The sequence below is a fragment of the Rhinolophus hipposideros genome (assembly GCF_964194185.1).
Source record: "Rhinolophus hipposideros genome assembly, chromosome: 21".
Lineage (NCBI taxonomy): Eukaryota > Metazoa > Chordata > Mammalia > Chiroptera > Rhinolophidae > Rhinolophus > Rhinolophus hipposideros.
In genome coordinates, this window is record NC_138067.1 from 39835906 (window position 1) to 39852055 (window position 16150).

The 16150-nt window shown below is 57.6% G+C and overlaps 2 protein-coding genes across 3 annotated transcripts; one reads left to right on the forward strand and one right to left on the reverse strand.

Moving 5' to 3' along the window:
• Window positions 1–6: 6 nt before the first annotated feature.
• On the forward strand, window positions 7–7800 carry ZNF526 (zinc finger protein 526). 2 transcript variants are annotated; one of them, XR_013992246.1, is made up of 4 exons: window positions 7–102; window positions 1971–2069; window positions 2156–5678; window positions 6049–7800. XR_013992246.1 is itself a non-coding variant. In XM_081033120.1 (2 exons), exon 2 carries the CDS (start codon window positions 2173–2175, stop codon window positions 4204–4206), a length of 2034 nt encoding a protein of 677 aa, XP_080889246.1. In that variant the 5' UTR covers window positions 27–102; window positions 1971–2172; the 3' UTR covers window positions 4207–4354. The 2 variants fall into 2 exon arrangements, 1 of the variants encoding a protein (XP_080889246.1); XM_081033120.1 differs by lacking the exon at window positions 6049–7800 and having other exon boundaries at window positions 27–102; window positions 1971–4354.
• On the reverse strand, window positions 6734–16066 carry GSK3A (glycogen synthase kinase 3 alpha). Its single transcript, XM_081033121.1, has 11 exons — window positions 15641–16066; window positions 13791–13978; window positions 12326–12409; window positions 12072–12182; window positions 10437–10567; window positions 10236–10342; window positions 9226–9323; window positions 9055–9150; window positions 8453–8639; window positions 8008–8100; window positions 6734–7437 (listed from the first exon to the last, which is right to left on the reverse strand). Exons 1-11 carry the CDS (start codon window positions 15921–15923, stop codon window positions 7364–7366), a joined length of 1452 nt encoding a protein of 483 aa, XP_080889247.1. The 5' UTR covers window positions 15924–16066; the 3' UTR covers window positions 6734–7363.
• Window positions 16067–16150: the final 84 nt, after the last annotated feature.

A 16150-nucleotide genomic window follows, 5' to 3' on the forward strand; every position in this document is an offset into this window, starting at 1 on the left:
GGCGCCGCCCAATGGGAGGTGTGGATAGTGAGGGGTCCCGCACGCCAGGAGCGGAGGGTCTGTGTCAAGAGCGACGGGGGCTGCAGGAGACGTGAGAGACTGGTGAGGGCGCCGCGGGAAGGCAGCGCTGGGCGTACGGAGAGGGTGGAGGGAGAACGAAGGGGACACCGGGGGTTGAAGAGGACTGGGGCCTGCGCTAGGGCGGGAGCGGCGCGGAGTGGAAGGAGAGCGCTTCTTCCCAAATGCCCTGGAGCATTGGTTGAGCTCCCGCGGTGTGCAGGACCCTACGCTTGAGCTCGCCGGCCCCCCACTCCTTGCAGGGAGCTCTTAGGTTGTGGAGTTGATATGTCCGGCCAGAGAAAAGGGATGTGGCGCTGTATAGCTGGAAAGTTGAACTTCCAGGCCCCTGGTGGGGTCTTTCCTGGAAGGACTTACTGATCTGCTGTATAGAAAGCCCCCATTCCTAGCCCCCAAAAGTTCACAATCCAAGATTGGTAAGGGGGTAATGTAAACGAGGAAAGTTCAAATGTTAGGTCTGTCGGGACACCTAGAGGGACATTTACCGAGTGCCTACTTTGTGTAAGCCTTACAGCACACATTGGCCTGCGTCCTAGAGGAATGCCCTGTTTGCAGTGGGGCTGTAAACAAGGAAGCATTGAACTCTCAGGCACCTGGTTCACTCCTTCCAGGAAGATCCTTTATTGAATGGCTATTGTGTGCAGGGCCCTGGCAACTCAAAAATTAGTGAAGGAGTTAAGGAAAGTCTAGCTCCTGGGCTTTTAAGTGAATCGTTTACTCAAGGAGCATTTATTGGGCACCAACTGAAAGCACGGCCCTGTGCTGGGTTGTTACTGTGGGAGTTCATGATCAAATAGGAGAGTTGGTCTGCTGGGAGAAGTGGAATGAGCACAGGGACATTTAAACTCCCAGGGACTCACTTCCTGAGGGAGCATTATCCATTCCCTACATATCTATTCAGTGCCTACTGTGTGCTAAGCATTCTTCTTGGCACTAGAAATATATCAGAGACAAACAGACTAAAATCCCTGACCTCTGGGAGTTTGATATGAGCAACTTTTGTGGGTCAGGCTGTAAACTGAACTCCACCTGCCTTCTGGCACTAGCAGATGACTTGAAGAAGAGATAGAGAAGGTAGAGACTGAATTTGGAAAATTAGCTCACAGGCCTGTGAGGGAGGTAGTCATTTGCCGAAAGGACCTTGAGTCCCTGCTATGTGAAGAGTCCTAGGTTGGGTTGAGCCCACACATCTAGAAGGGCCGATGGGGCACATAGAGAAAAGTTCACAAGTTAAAATCCCTGACACTGGTCAGTGGTTTTGTTGGTGACAGCAGCCCCTACGACGAATCTGTCCTGACGACAAGCTCAGTGAGGAGCACAGAGACTTCATCCCAAGTTCACGATAACGGCTGTGATAGAGGTGGTACAGGATACCATAGGAACTCCAAGGAGAAGGGAGTGGCCACTAGCCTCAGAATGTAGACATGTTGTCAGAAAAGGTTTCACAAAGAAAATGCTGGGGAGGAGTTAGCTCGACAAAAAGAGGAGAGAACTTCCTTGGCAGAAGGAATAGCAGCATCAAAGACGTAGGGTCCCAAAGCATTTCTGCATAACTACAAGTGCTACTGTCTAACGTCAAGTGCCAGGGACTTTGTGGTCAGTACTACTTTTTGCCCCATTTCACAAGTGAGAAACCCGTCTCAGAAAAAGGAAGTAAGTGATGGAGCTCAGATTCAGGCCAAGGGCAGTCCGGTTCCAGGGCCTGAGCTCTCAATCACTGCACCTCTGCGTCTCCGTGCAGAAGGAGGAAAGGTGCTGCACAGAGAGGGAACTGCAGGCAAAGGACAAGAGGCTCCAAAATACGTGTGTCCTCGGAAAGGGTGTGACTGGCCCTCTGGGTAAGGAGGGCAGTATGAGAGGCCAGACTGAGGAGGGTTGTCTCTCTCCTGCAGATGCCTGGCCACCTTGGGGCATGTGTCAGCTTCAGAGTCCCAGGTTCCTTGAAGACTGAGACATAAACTGGATCCAGACTCGCTGTCTGATAGAGGCCGGTGAGTGACAGGATGGCAAGGAAACTCCTGAGACACCCTCCCTCTCTTGGATTCCTGGCGTCTCACCAGCTCCCTTCTTTCTCCAGGCGCTGCCTTCCCCACCATGGCAGAGGTGGTGGCTGAGGTGGCTGAGATGGCCGAAATGGCCACACAGATGTCCCCAGGGGCAATGGAGATGTCTGTACCGGTGTTTGGGGAGATGATGGAGATGTCAACAGAGGTGACTGAGATGAAGGCTGGGGAGGCCCTTGCCTCATCCCTCTTCTTCCAGCACCACCAGTTCATGTGCTCTGAGTGTGGCAGCCTCTATAACACACTGGAGGAAGTCATCTCACACCAGGAGCAGCACGTGCCCACTGTCACCGAGGAGGAGGCGCTCACCACCCCGGAGGCTGGCCTGGAGCCAGCGCTAGTGCCAAGTGCCGCGGATGGGCCCTTCCAGTGTGGTGAGTGCAGCCAGCTCATCCTCTCCCGCAGCGAGCTCCTGGCCCACCAGGACGCCCACCTCCGGGAGTCTGCAAGCCAGATCCAGTACCAGTGTGGGGACTGCCAGGAGCTGTTCCCCTCACCTGAGCTGTGGGTAGCTCATCGAAAGGCCCAGCACCTTTCTACTGCAGCTGCCGACCCACCAGTGCCACCCCCTCTGCCTCCGCCAACACCGCCCCCTCCACCCCCTGCTCCACCGGAAGTCCAGATGGAGCCCTACGAGTGTCCTGAGTGCTGCACCCTCTGTGCCACCCCTGAGGAGTTCTTGGAGCATCAAGGCACCCACTTTGACTCCCTAGAGAAAGAGGAGCGCAACGGGCTGGAGGAGGAGGAGGGGTGTGAGGAGGGTGAAGAAGAGGATGAAGAGACGGAGGAGGAAGAGGAGGCCGCAGGGCCTGCAGAGCTTGCTGGCGATACTGTGGGAGGCGGCAAGGCCACAGCGGGCTGGGCCCAGGGCTGTGGGGACTGTCCCCAGCACTGGGCCTCGGCGGGGCCGCGCCGGAGACACCGGTTGGCCTCCCGCGCCTCCGCGTCGAGCACCCACCCTTTCCGCTGCAGCCAGTGCCAGCGCGGCTTCAGCTCGGCAAACCGGCTGCTGGCTCACGGGCGGGCACACGTCGGTGGCACCCACGAATGTCCAACCTGCTTCAAGGTCTTCAAAAAAGCAGCCTCGCTGGAGCAGCATCTGCGGCTGCACCGCGGCGAAGCCCGCTACCTCTGCGTGGACTGTGGTCGCGGCTTCAGCACGGAACTCACGCTGGTGGCGCACCGGCGGGCCCACACCAGCAACCCACTGCATCGCTGCCGCTGCGGCAAGACATTCAGCAACATGACCAAGTTCCTCTACCACCGGCGTACCCACGCAGGCAAGAGCGGGGCGCCCCCCACCACAGCAGCGGCCCCCCCGGCACCCAGCGAGCCCCCGCCGCCGCCGCCGCCGCCCGCCCCGCCCACGCAGCTGCCCTGCCCACAGTGCTCCAAGTCCTTCTCCTCCACCTCGCGCCTCTCGCGGCACCGACGCACAGTGCATGGACCCCCCGAGCGGCGACACTGCTGCGGGGTTTGTGGCAAGGGCTTCAAGAAGCTGGTCCACGTGCACAACCACTTGCGGACGCACACGGGTGAGAGGCCCTTCCAGTGCCACTCCTGTGGCAAGACCTTTGCTTCCCTGGCCAACCTCAGCCGCCACCAGCTGACCCACACGGGCGTGCGTCCCTACCAGTGCCTGGACTGCGGCAAGCGCTTCACGCAGAGCTCCAACCTGCAGCAGCACCGGAGGCTGCACCTGCGGCCGGTGGCCTTCGCCCGCGCGCCCCGCCTGCCCATCACCGGCCTCTACAACAAGAGCCCCTACTACTGCGGGACGTGCGGCCGCTGGTTCCGCGCCATGGCTGGCCTGCGACTGCATCAGCGGGTCCATGCCCGAGCTCGCGCGGCGCCACTGCAGCCCCGCTCACCGCCTCCCGCCCCGCCCCCGCCCCCGCCCCCGGAGCCTCAGCAGACTATCATGTGCACCGAGCTTGGGGAGACCATCGCCATCATCGAGACGTCCCAGCCACTGGCCCTGGAGGACACGCTGCAGCTGTGCCAGGCAGCGCTGGGGGCCAGTGAAGCCAGCGGGCTGTTGCAGTTGGACACGGCCTTCATGTGACACAGCTAAGAGCAGCAATAAAAGAGTTTGGTTGCAGCAGGAAGTGTGGTCACCTGTAGGGAGAAATGGGACTGCACCCTGGCAAGCCGCTCTGGTGCCCACCGGGTACCGGGATGCCCCCTGGCCTTGCCCGCTGAGTCCTCCACAGCCTGCCAGGTTTCTCTTGTCACTTTTCTCTGCCTGAGGGGAAACCGAAGCTCTGAGACAAGATCTGGCCCAGGTAACCCCACTACATTGCAAAGCAGGTTTGCCAAGGCTGTTTGCATCACCCTGCTACCCAGCAAGCTCAGGGAACCTTTCCTGAGGCCCGGCCACTTGCCAGGTCTGTGCTGGGCACTGTCACATACCTCTTCAGGTCCTCTGCTTGTCCCCCCTGCCCTAGCCTTCCCTGGACTCGGCTCTGCCTAGTGGAGGAAGACACTTGACTGCTCTGGGCTCCCTTCATCTCACTTTTGACAATGTGAGAGGAAAGCTGTAAGTGCCCAGGTGCTCGGCTGCAGACTGGGTGACGCTGAGCCCCAGGAATGAGCCAGACACGGGACCTGCCCAGGGGGCCCGCGGTGGAGTAGCAGGAACACGCACAAGTACAGAGGGCCTTGCTCTCTGAGTGTGTCTCACTGATTGTCAGCCTGGGTGTCCTAAGGCCTCTTTCCCATGAGCTGGGCACTGCTGGGCCTGAGAGAGGAGTCCGGCCTCTGCCCTGCCCCTGGGGGGACAGACAGGTTCCTTGGGGATGTGCCACAGTGGGGATGGGCAGGACAGTGGGTCCCAGAGCAGGGAACAGAGCTCCGTGGTGGGAGACTTCCTAGAAGAGGTAGGGCTCTGCTAGCGGAAGAGAACATTCCAGGCAGACAGCACTGCAAGGAGGCTGAGTTCTTGGTCTACTTGGAGGCCGTCCAGTTATTCACAACTACAACAGCGAACATTTGACTGCCTAGCCGTGGCAGGCACCGCAGTTACTACTAGACATGTATTATGATCCAAACAAGCCTGGGAGCTGATCTCGGGGTTATCCCTGTTATACAGATGAGAGAATGGGCAGAGACTTGCCCAAGTTCCCACAGCTAGGCAGCGAGGGCACTGAGGTTTGCACGGAGGCGGTCCTTTCAGCCCACGTCCAGTGCTGCTGAGTGATTACAGCCTGAAACCCATGCAGGGGCTGGGGGCTCAGAGGATTCTTTGTAACGGGAGGAAAGGTGAGCTGGTGTCACAGAGCAGAGCAGTTGGGGGTTGAGGGGGCCCTCAAAAGATCAAAGGTCTTGGGAGCAGGAAGGGATCCACAGCCTCTTCAGTTTCCCTGGGGTGCCAGTTCTTCCCTCTAGACGGAAGAGGGTTACGGCAGGTCTGTGGGGCAGGCGCCTCCCAGGCCTCTGCAGACCCTGGTGCTCTGGCAGGTGAGGCACAATGGGGCAGCGCTGAGTTGTCTGGGAGGCAGGCCCGGCCTGGGAAGGCCGTGGAAGCCCAGTTACGAAGTTGGGGCAGTGTAAAGAGATGAGGGTCATAACTAGGAGTTAGGGGTCCCTCGGGTCAGGGTGGGTGGGGTGGGGGAGGCCGGAGATGGTCCCGGAGGGAGACGATGGGCCAGAGCTGGGCCGAGGCTGTGGCAGTGGGAGGGGGAGGGACACCTGGGTGACCGCGTGGCCGACTGGGCGTAAGCGCCGGGGTAGGAGCCCGAGGTCTGCCCCTCGCCCAGACCAGCCCTCCTGCCCTCAGGACCGCCTGCTGTATGTGTTCATCTCATGAACAAGGTGCTACTTGCGTGGTGTCGAGCGGGGGGGCCCAGGTTTGCTCTGGGCAGGAGGCAAGTGCCCTCGGGGCTGGCCTGAGCAGACAAAAGCCCAGATGCCACAGAACAGACCTGGAACTCCCTCGGGAATGTATGTGAAACTACTCTCACTTTCTTCACCCATGGAGCACATCAGTTGCTCCCCCCAAGAGTCCCCTTTCTACTTCTGGGGCCTCTGCCCTCGCCCCCTGCTGGTATCCCTCTGCCCGTGGCCCCACCATCTGGCTCCAGCCTGTTTCTAAGTGAGGGTAAGAGCCAGGCTCTCTGCACCAACCTTCCCAACATCCGTTTGAGACATGGAAACGAGGGCTTGGGGATCTGCCCCCACGCGTGCCCCCTAAGTCTACACCGGGCTGGTTTTGTGTCCTCTGGGCCCTGAAGCGGCAGCCAGCACAGGCTAAGACAGGGAGAGCCCTTTGTTCGCATCCTGATTGTGCCACTTAGGCTCTGTGGCCACGACCTCTCAGGTCCCCAGTTCTCACATGTCACCTAGCGGGTGAAAATGCCTCCCTGGATGGAAGCAAATGGTTCCAGCGAGGTCGAGGGGGCAGGCTCCTCCTAGGCCTCTGCCATGGATACGCCAAACGAGCTCACCGCCCACAGGAGGGGTGGGCACCTGAGCCAGCACCCGGACTCAGGCTCCCGATGGCCCAGCCTGGGTTCACTCTACCCTGTCCCCTGCCTGAGATGCAGCCCACCAGGCACCTCCCTCACCTCCAGAAATAGACAGCCAGACGGGAACAGGTTTTCATGCCAATAATTTATTGAACGGAGGTCTGTACACAGGCAAACCTTACTGTGGAAACTAAGACATCAGGAGCCCCCCCCCACTCCGCCCCCTAGCCCTCCAGGGTGAGGAGAGGAGGAAGGAGACCTAGGGCAGAGGATAGTAAGGGAACACAGCTGTCGGAGGGGGACACAGCTGTAGGAGGGGGAAAGGCCAGGTTGGATGGTGCGAATCGACATTTTCTTTAAGAAAAAAATTATAACAATCTATTTACACCAGGGGGCCAGGAAAGGGAAGAGGAGAAGGGCTGGTCTGGTTCTATTTACAAGGGACACAGGAGGGGCGGGGGGTTGGAGGAGGTGGAGGCATGGGGAGAGGGGCGGGGGCCAGGGGGTAAGAGGTCCTCATGCCCCCCAACCCCATCCATCCTTCCTTCTCTTCCCTCCCCACAACCAGTTAAAATCCTCTTAAAAAGCCCACCATAGGGGTGAGGCTGGTGAGGGAGGGCCAAGAGGGGTACAGGGACTCATTTACCTCTGCCCTCTAGTCTAGGGGCCCAGCCAGGGCAGGAGTTTGATGGGCTATGGCCCCCCCTTCCCAGCCCCACTCGGGGCTCCCAGATGGAAGGGTAGTTGGCGGGGCCCTCAGGAAGAGTTAGTGAGGGGAGCTGTGGCATCGGTTGGCTGCCATTCTGAGCTGGTCTGATTCTCATTTAAAGCTGAGGGGGAGGAAGGAGCATACAGTTAGCCTTTGCCGTTCAGACCCACCTCCTCCCGCCCAGCCCCCAAGAACAGGAAGTCATTGTGGGATGCTACATTAGAAACTGACAACTGTCACTTTAGGTCCAGGGTTGCAAACTCAAATGCCACAGGGCCATGTTAGTCACTGAGTGACTCACCAGAGCCAGGCCCCACATCAAAGGGGGCAGCTGGAACTCAGCCCTGAGGAAAGGCAGGCCCACTGCTGCCCCATCTGATTTTCTTTCCCCAAGAGAAACAGGAAATCTGGATTTGTACATGAAATGGCCCCAATTTTTAAATATAAGCAATAAATTCAACTGTTTGTTTTGTTTGTGCAGGCCAAACATGTCTTTGGTTTTCCAGTTAGCATCTCAACACAAATACGTATAGGCAGGGATACCCGACACAGGTGGTCATTCACATGTTGTACAAAATGCTTTCGACACCATCAAACCGTCAGCCATTCCCACGTACCTGCAGGAAACTCGGGGGCTGTGAGAACAAGCCCACCGCCCAGGCTGAGAAATGTTGCTTTACCCCAAACTTACCTTGTGAGGCTGGGGTGAGGGTGGCTGTGCCCCCCGGGGGCCTCAAGTGAGGAGGGATGAGAATGGCGTTGAGAGATGGCTGGATGGAGAGTTCTAGAGATAGGAATGGACATGCCCAGTCAGGGGGCAGAGCAGGACGCCTGGAGACCCAGTTGGGATTAGAAAGGGGCACTGAACAGGGATCTACCTCTTGGTAAGGCCAAGTATGCGTGGACACATACATGTAGCCACTGAACGCTTTAAATGAAACACTATAAAGAGCCTCGCACAGGAAATCAAGAGTGTGGGTGAAGCAGGGGCCTCCCCAATCAGGGCAGTCTCTCCTGCGCCCCAGGCCTTCCCTGTCACCCACCCTCAGCTCCCCACTCCCGTCTTCGACACTAAGCTCTTTTCCACCATCTTTGGCTGCCCCTCCGGCTCCCCAGATCCCAGGCCGTGTCCTCACCGCCAGGACTGAAATTGAAGAGGGGGGGAAGCGAGCGGTTGTTGGGGAGCTGGGTTCCGTGACATCGCAGTTCATCAAAGAAGCTGTGGGCACAGGCTTCCAGTGGGGAGAGCCTTGAGGACGGTGTGTACTCCAACAGGCTAGAGCAGAGTGCGATGGCCTCGGGCGGTGTTCGGGATTTGAACACCTTGGGGGGAAGAGGGGCACAAGTCATGAGGGTGAGACACCCCAGCGACTGGCATACTCCACTCCACTGCTGCAGTGCCGGCATCAAATGTGACTGCCCACCTCCCACAAACCCACTTCCCAAATGAGGAAACTGAGGCACAGCCATTGAAGAGGAGCTCAGTTTTTATCACGTGAGCAGCCCATCAGGTCCTATGGCTGTATGGGCCCTGCTGTGAGCCTGCTTCCCCATCAGAAAAACCAGACTCTAGACTACTGTGTGTTCTCAACTTTTGGAGGACAGGAAATTCCATAAACTGAAATCATGAAAGTTATTAGCCCGTTCCGAAGCCATGACTCCATAGCCAGGTCCGCAGACCAGTTGGCCTCCAGTGGGAATGTCAGCCATGCTGCCTGAGCCCCTAGCCATGCCCCACCTTTGTCCAGGGGTGAGCTTTAATCTGGGGAAACTTGAACTCCGTGTAGTTGGGGTTCATCTCTCGGATCTGCTCCCGGGTTGGTGTTCCCAGCACCTGTAGGGCAAGAGAGGAGCCTAAGCCAAGGGCCCTGTCCCGGAGCCCCGGCCCGCCCACCCAGCCTGCCCTCACCTTGATGATCTCCACCAGCTGGTCCACCCCACTGTCCCCGGGGAAGATGGGCTGGCCCAGGAGAAGCTCGGCCAACACGCAGCCAGCTGACCACACATCTAAAGGGGAATGGGGAAGAGTCAGGGCTACCATGCCCTCCCCTTACAAACACTTCTGTCCCTCACGGTCATCCTGAAAGGGGCCAGGAGCCCCATTTTCTTGGCTCAGAGAGGACGCACACAGTTTGGGCACCCTGGAGCCCGACTGCGAACCTTCAGCTCTGCCTGACTGCACTGCAGTCTCCTGTCCAGGTATGTTTCCGCCCCTCACTGTCTCCCTCTGCTCGGTGACCCCAGTAAATCCTTTCTCTGCCTCCAGCCTTGGAGGACAGCCCAACAGGCCGAGAACGGGCAGCTGTGTTCTCTGGACCTCAGAAAGACAGAGTCGGAAGTGCTGGGCGCCTGCTCACTCCCTAGCCCGCAGGAACTGCTGGAGCCTGACACTCTCGCCCCTGTCTGGTCTGCACCTTGACCTGCCACACCACAAGTTCCCACCTAAGGATCACCTCACACTGCCGATGAATGTTCTCCAAGCCCATCACGCCCTCTTCATGCCTGGAATGTGGCACTGTCATCCCCACCAACAGGGAGGGACACAGGCTCTGAGAAGGTCACACCCTCACGGTGGCAAAGGGGCACCTCAGACTCCCCCAGGTCACCCTCAGCCCCTCTCTTGGGATGAGAAGAGAAGACTGATCGGAGGTTCCAGAGCCAGTATGGACTCTGGAGTCAGGACAGCTTTCAAAGGCGAACCTGCCGAGTCCCAGTGGTGAGACTACGGGCAGGCGTCCTCACCGCTCTAAGCCTGAGCCTGCTCACCTGGAAAGAAGCATGTAACGACACAGCCCTCCTACGTTTGAGGACTGCGTGAAAGAACAGACGGTAAGCTTTTATCACCAAGCCCAGTAGAGGCAACAGAACTGTAAACTGCCATGACAGCCGTCCCTACCCCCACCCTCCCAAAAGTCTGACCGATGGACGAGGTGTAATCAGTGGCTCCAAAGATCAGCTCTGGGGCCCGGTAGTAGCGAGAACAAATGTAGGAGACGTTGGGCTCTCCCCGGACCAGCTGCTTTGCACTGTGGGAAGAGGTGGGCAGGAGGAAACACAAGGCAAGGGTCACGGTCCACCTTACCCCTTCAGCCACCCAGCGCACCCCGGGGTCAGGCCCACCTGCCAAAATCGCAGAGCTTGAGGATAGCGGTATCGGGGTCCACCAGCAGGTTCTGAGGCTTGATGTCGCGGTGACACACGCCCTGGGAGTGGATGTATGCCAAGCTCCGGAAAAGCTGGTACATGTACACCTGGGATAGGCAGGGGACAGCAGAATTCCAGCCCCGCTCTCCCAAAGCACGCCACTGCTCCACCCTCGACTCACAGTCCTTCCAGGCCCTGTCCCCCAGACTTGAAAACTGTCCTGCCGCCCCTTGGTTCTCAAACTTTAGTGTGCGACAGAGTCCCTCAGAGGCCTCGCTAAAACGGGCTGCACCCGAGTTTCTGATTCGGTAAGTTCAGGAAGGGGCTGTTCTAACAAGCCCCCAGTGCGGGTGCTGCTCCCCACTTTGAGAACTGTGCTTCGATCCTACACCTCAGCAGAAGCCTAATAAGTAAGACAGAGACATCAGGAAGGCCTTGTTTGAAAGCAGGCTAAGGAGTCTGCTCCCCACTAACCAAAGCCACTGGCTGGACGGCTCAGCCTCCTTCGTGCACTGGTCAAACCACCGGCCAAACCACTGGCGAGCAGCAGTCTGCCCTCCCACTGACAAGAACGTAAGCACCCAGGGAGCAAGCATCTTTGAGTTTTCATCACTGCCACATCCCCCAGGGGCCAGACCAGTGCTTGGCAAGTAACTGCTCAGGCCTGCTTCCTGGGCCCCCTCCTCCTTGGCTCCTGCGGCCCTGGGCCAGAGATGCCATGTCCTCGCCTATTCCTGGTCTCCTCCTGGAAGCCTTCCTTCATCCTTCCTGCCCCAAAGCAAGCACAGCTGGGGCAAGAATTGTTTCCAGAATTCCCTGTGCTCACTCTAGTATGGCAGCTACCAGTATATTTTTCTAATTCTCTGTCATGACACTTGTCTCCCGTTAAACTGAGAGTCTTCAGGAGCACGGCCTGGGTTTTAACCAGCTGGGCCTCTGGAATTGCTCATTGCTGGGCCTGACACACAGGCCGCCACAGGACAGTCAGCAAACCAGGGAACTCCCCTCCCGGGAGCTGCAGTCGCACAGCACTAACCACTGGCAGAGCCTCGTGGGTCCCCAGGACCCCCAGCCTCTGTTCGCCACGTCATCCCTAAGCTCGCTTGCTTGCTCATTCATTCATTCCCTCATTCATTCATTCAAACACCTGCTGAGGGACGGAAACAGCCAGGGCTCAGCGCCAGGCACTGGGGAATGAACTGCACAGACGACGGATGAAGATCCATGCTTTCCTGGCTCTGTGGACACTAAACTAACCTTCCTCCAGCCCTGCCTCCTTCTGACCCCTCTACCAGGCTGTCACCTCAGCGTCTCCCTCTCTGTATTCTTGGTCACCACCCCCTAATTCTGAGCCAACACTCCTGGTGCCACTGGGCTCCCAGTATGGACCCGAGCAGGTACCTTGCTGCCTCCCCAGCCCGGTCAGCCTGCCTCCCTGATTCAGTCAGGCCCTGCATTTGGCAAGCTCCATCTCTAGAAGTATGGGGACAGGGGACCTGTGGCCTCCAGAGACCTATGTACACTTGGAGAACGAGGAAACCCCCAGAGGCAGGAGGGCCCGAAGCCCCTGGCTTTGTGGGCCAGGGCCCAGCAGCCTGCCTGCCTGCCCACCTTGACATAGATGATAGGGATGGTCAACTTGGCCTTGGTGAAATGGCGGGCCACCCGGTACACTGTCTCGGGCACGTATTCCAGCACCAGGTTTAGGTAAAGCTCGTCTTTCTGCAGAGAGCAAATGAGAGGTGTGAGGAAGGAGGGAGGTCAAGTTTGTGCGGAATGGGGGAAGGATTGGCAGTCATGAGAAAGGCAGGCAGAAAAACGGGTGGAGTGAAGATGGAGGCTTCCACCAACCCCCGAAGTCTCACCTTCTCCCCACTGGAGTAGAAAAAGTATCTCAGCCTCACGATATTGCAGTGGTCCAGCTTCCGCATAATCTGCAGCTCTCGGTTCTTGGGGACAAAGGGAGAGCCTCAGAAAACCACCAGCTTGCTCTGCCTCCCATCCCTAGCACTCTTTACCAGAGCCCTCCTCCCGTATTCCTGCCAACAGAGCCAAGCAGCTACTCCCTGTGTCCCAGCTCCAAGGCGCCCCTGGGGAAGCCCCTAATTCCTCACCCCCAACGCATCCCCCTCACACAAAAGATATGCTTTCTTCAGCCCACTCTTTTAAAATGTTTGATTTATTGCTGACATTTGAAAATCAAGTAACTTCACATATAAATCCAGCTTTGAGGCTTCTCCTGAAAACCCAGGCGATGTGGCCACATTAGGCAGGCCTCCCTGCACAGCAAAAGCAACAACAGACGAGCAGTGGCCATGCAGTTCATGCCGGTCCCCACTCTTCCCTATTGCTTCCCTTGGAGGCATCTGGGCCCTTGAACCCTGGCTTGGATCCTGAGTCCCAGATTCCAGGCTTCTAATTCCCATCTTCCCAAAGGGGATCCAGCCTCAGCCTCTTCCCAGAAGGCTGGTGGTCTTGGCATTCTTCCCTATTCTGTTCCCCTCTGGAGCCCCAGAACTTCCCGCCCTTGGATCTCTCTGACTTCTGGGACTCAACACTAATCCAACACTGATGGACACCCTGGAGCTCCTCCTGCCGAGAGGCCTCACTGCCAAGACCCAGGGCCTGACCTGGCTCCCCGGCCTAGGCTCAGTTCTCCTACGTCCGGACTAGCCTAGGCTCCAAAATGCCGTCCTTCAAACACCAATTATCCCTCAATTTCCACTCCTCCATCTCCTTCTCATTCCCTGAGCTTCCACTCGCTCACAGGGGATGAGAAAGGCCACCCCCTCCTCAGGGGGACACAGCCCCACACCACGGCACGTGGTTTGGGGAGCGCTGCTGCGCAGCCTGGATCCCACCCCCTACTTATCTGCGGCACAGTAAGACCTTTGCTAACACACTTAATCAGCTCCACCAGTTTCCTTTCCCCTCTAAGCAGAAGCTTAACTTAGTAAAGGCTGAGGGCTTGGGAATCAGATGCTAGTCTTGACCTCTGGCAATTCTCTTTATCTGAGTCTCAGTTTCCAGTTTCTACTTACTTGAAATGGGAATAACAATAGTATCTACCTTCAGAGAACCTTTATGTAAATTAAACAAAAACTCGCCTGCGAAGCACTTACAAAGAGCAAAAGTTCAATAAATGTCAGCTCTGGGCTCTGCTGGAATCTATAGTCCCATCTTCCACACAACTCACTCTCTTCTCTCCCTTCTCCTCTGGCCCATGCTAAGATCCCCTATAGAACCCTAAGGCCAGCCTCTGGGGCTCTCTCACCAGTCATGCCCAGTCAAACCTCCATGTCCTCACCCGCACCATGCCCCCCAAGCTACCTTAAACCTCTTGTCTTGAAGAACCTTCTTGATGGCTACCAGTTCCCTGGTCTCTGCCAGCCGTGCCTGGTACACGACCCCAAATGAGCCATTGCCAATCACTTTGATGTCTGTGTAAGCCACCTCCTGGGAGCGATCCGGGCCTTGGCCTAGAGTGGCTACCACTGTGGTCACCTTGCCGCTGTCACCTGGGGAACAAAGGGGACACAAAACCCACTGACCTTTCCCCTCTTGCCACCACCCCCTCCTGGGGCTGTGGGAGGGAGGGGAATCACTACAGGAAGCTTTCTGGGGCCTCTCTGTCCCTTTTCCCTTTTCCCTCTCCCATATAAGAGGATACTGACATCTAAACCTCTTGCAGACCCTTCATCTCCATTTCTAGTAAGCAGCAAACCACTGGGTCCTTTTGGCCTAAGGAGACACTGACACTCCCAATCCACTCTGAAGTTTACTGCCCTCTGGGCCCTCCTGACTGGGGAAAGCCTTGACCTAACCTCTTCCACTCAACTGGTAACCCTGAGGTACCTCTACTTTAGAAAAGCACTAACCTTCCTCACAGCTCAGGGCAGAGTGACCTTTACACACTCCCTGGTGGAGCTGGTAACTTCACCAGTGGTTTTTGGTGACAGGAATGAATGACTCCTCCTGGCATGAGCGTGCTAGTGCCCTGACTCTCACTTTTTGGGGACAGTTAGCCCTTACCCAAAAACTTTGGGATTAGAGAAGGCATTGACCTGACCTCACCTGTACAGCCCAGAGCCCCAGACCCCTTCCAGCATGTGGGTGGACCCTAATGGACAAGCACCAAATTGTGAGACTGGTGAACCTGATCTCTATGACCAGGGGGCTAGCCCAGCTTCCGTCCTTCAGAGAAAAGCTGTAATTCCCAGTTCTGGTTTCTGAATGGCAGCAAACTTTGGTAGCATTCTTTGGGGACAGGGACCCCTTTTCTTTGGGAAAGTGAGGAAAGGTTCCCCAAAGAAAAGGGGTCATTGATGAATCAAATCCATGTTGAGGGACCAGTTGACACCTTCTTTTGTCAGAGATGATTCTACGTTAAGTCTTTTTCCAGAGCCAATGACACACCTCAGAATAACGAAAGGGGTATAACCAGATCCATATTCTATGGGGAATTGTCACCCTCCCCGGCCCTCATTCCATGTTTGTGAAAGGAGACCCACCAAGTTATGTTTTACGAACAGGGACCGTGACTTGGTCTGATGGGGATACTGACTCCCAGTCTGTCCTTATTTCTAAAAAGCAGCAACCATTAATTTCCACCATTGGGGAAACAGTTCTACATATTTTGAACAGATAATGATACCAAGCTTTGTGTTTTAAAAGGGAAGATGACCTAGGTATCAGGTGTGGAAAGCCCTGGCCCTGATCTTTGGGGACACAATAACTCCAAATGCCTGCTTCTAAACAACATTCACTCCAAATCCCATCCTTTGAAGGGGAGCAAATTCAGAGCCCCTTTTCGGGTGGTGGTGTTTTCGGGAACAATAACCCTTGCGCCTCTTTCGTAAGTGACGATGACCCCTGATGCTGTTCTCTAATGGACGGCAACGTCAGATCCCTGTTTTGAAGCCTCAAGGACCCAAGACCTCGGTCCTGGAATAACAGGAACCTGTGACCCCTGGTTTTTCTAGGGTAACTAATTCTAATCTTAAACTGCAAGTGATGGTAACCCCCCAAATCCTTCTTGGGGAGGGGCAGAGCTCAGATCCCAGTTTGGGGAGGCACAATGACCTCGAGCTCCTATCTGGGCACATAAAAGGAGCTGATCTACGATTGAGGGGCTTCAGGAACCCTCATCTCCACCCACCACGGGCGCCCCTAGTACTCACGGCCCAGCTTCACTCCCGGCGGCGGGAAGCTGTTGCCCGCGCTGGGGCCGCCGCTGCCTCCTCCGCCACTGCCGCTGGGGCCACCCCCGGAGCTTGAGGCCCCCACGCCCCCACCCATGGCTCCGACTGACGCCTTCCCGCCGCTGCTGCCGCCCGGGCCGGAGGCCGAGCCCCCGGGGCCGCCGCCGCCGCCGCCGCCGCCGCCTCCTGGCTCCGCGAACGAGCTGGTCCGCGCCCGGCCCGAGCCCCCAGGGCCACCCCCTGAAGGCGCGCCGCCGCTCATGGCACCGAGCGCAGGCCCAGGCCGCGGGGCTCGGGCTGCCCGAGCTGCCGCTGCTGCCGCCGCCTTCCCCGGCCTCCGGCCTCTTCCAGGCCGCGCCGCTCGGGCTCCGGCTCCGGCCCAGCGCCCGCCGCGGGGCACACCGGGAGATGCAGTCCGCCTGCCCTCCGCGCCTCCGTCACCGCCCTCGGCCCAGAGAGAGCCGCGCGGCACGCCGGGAAGTGGAGTCC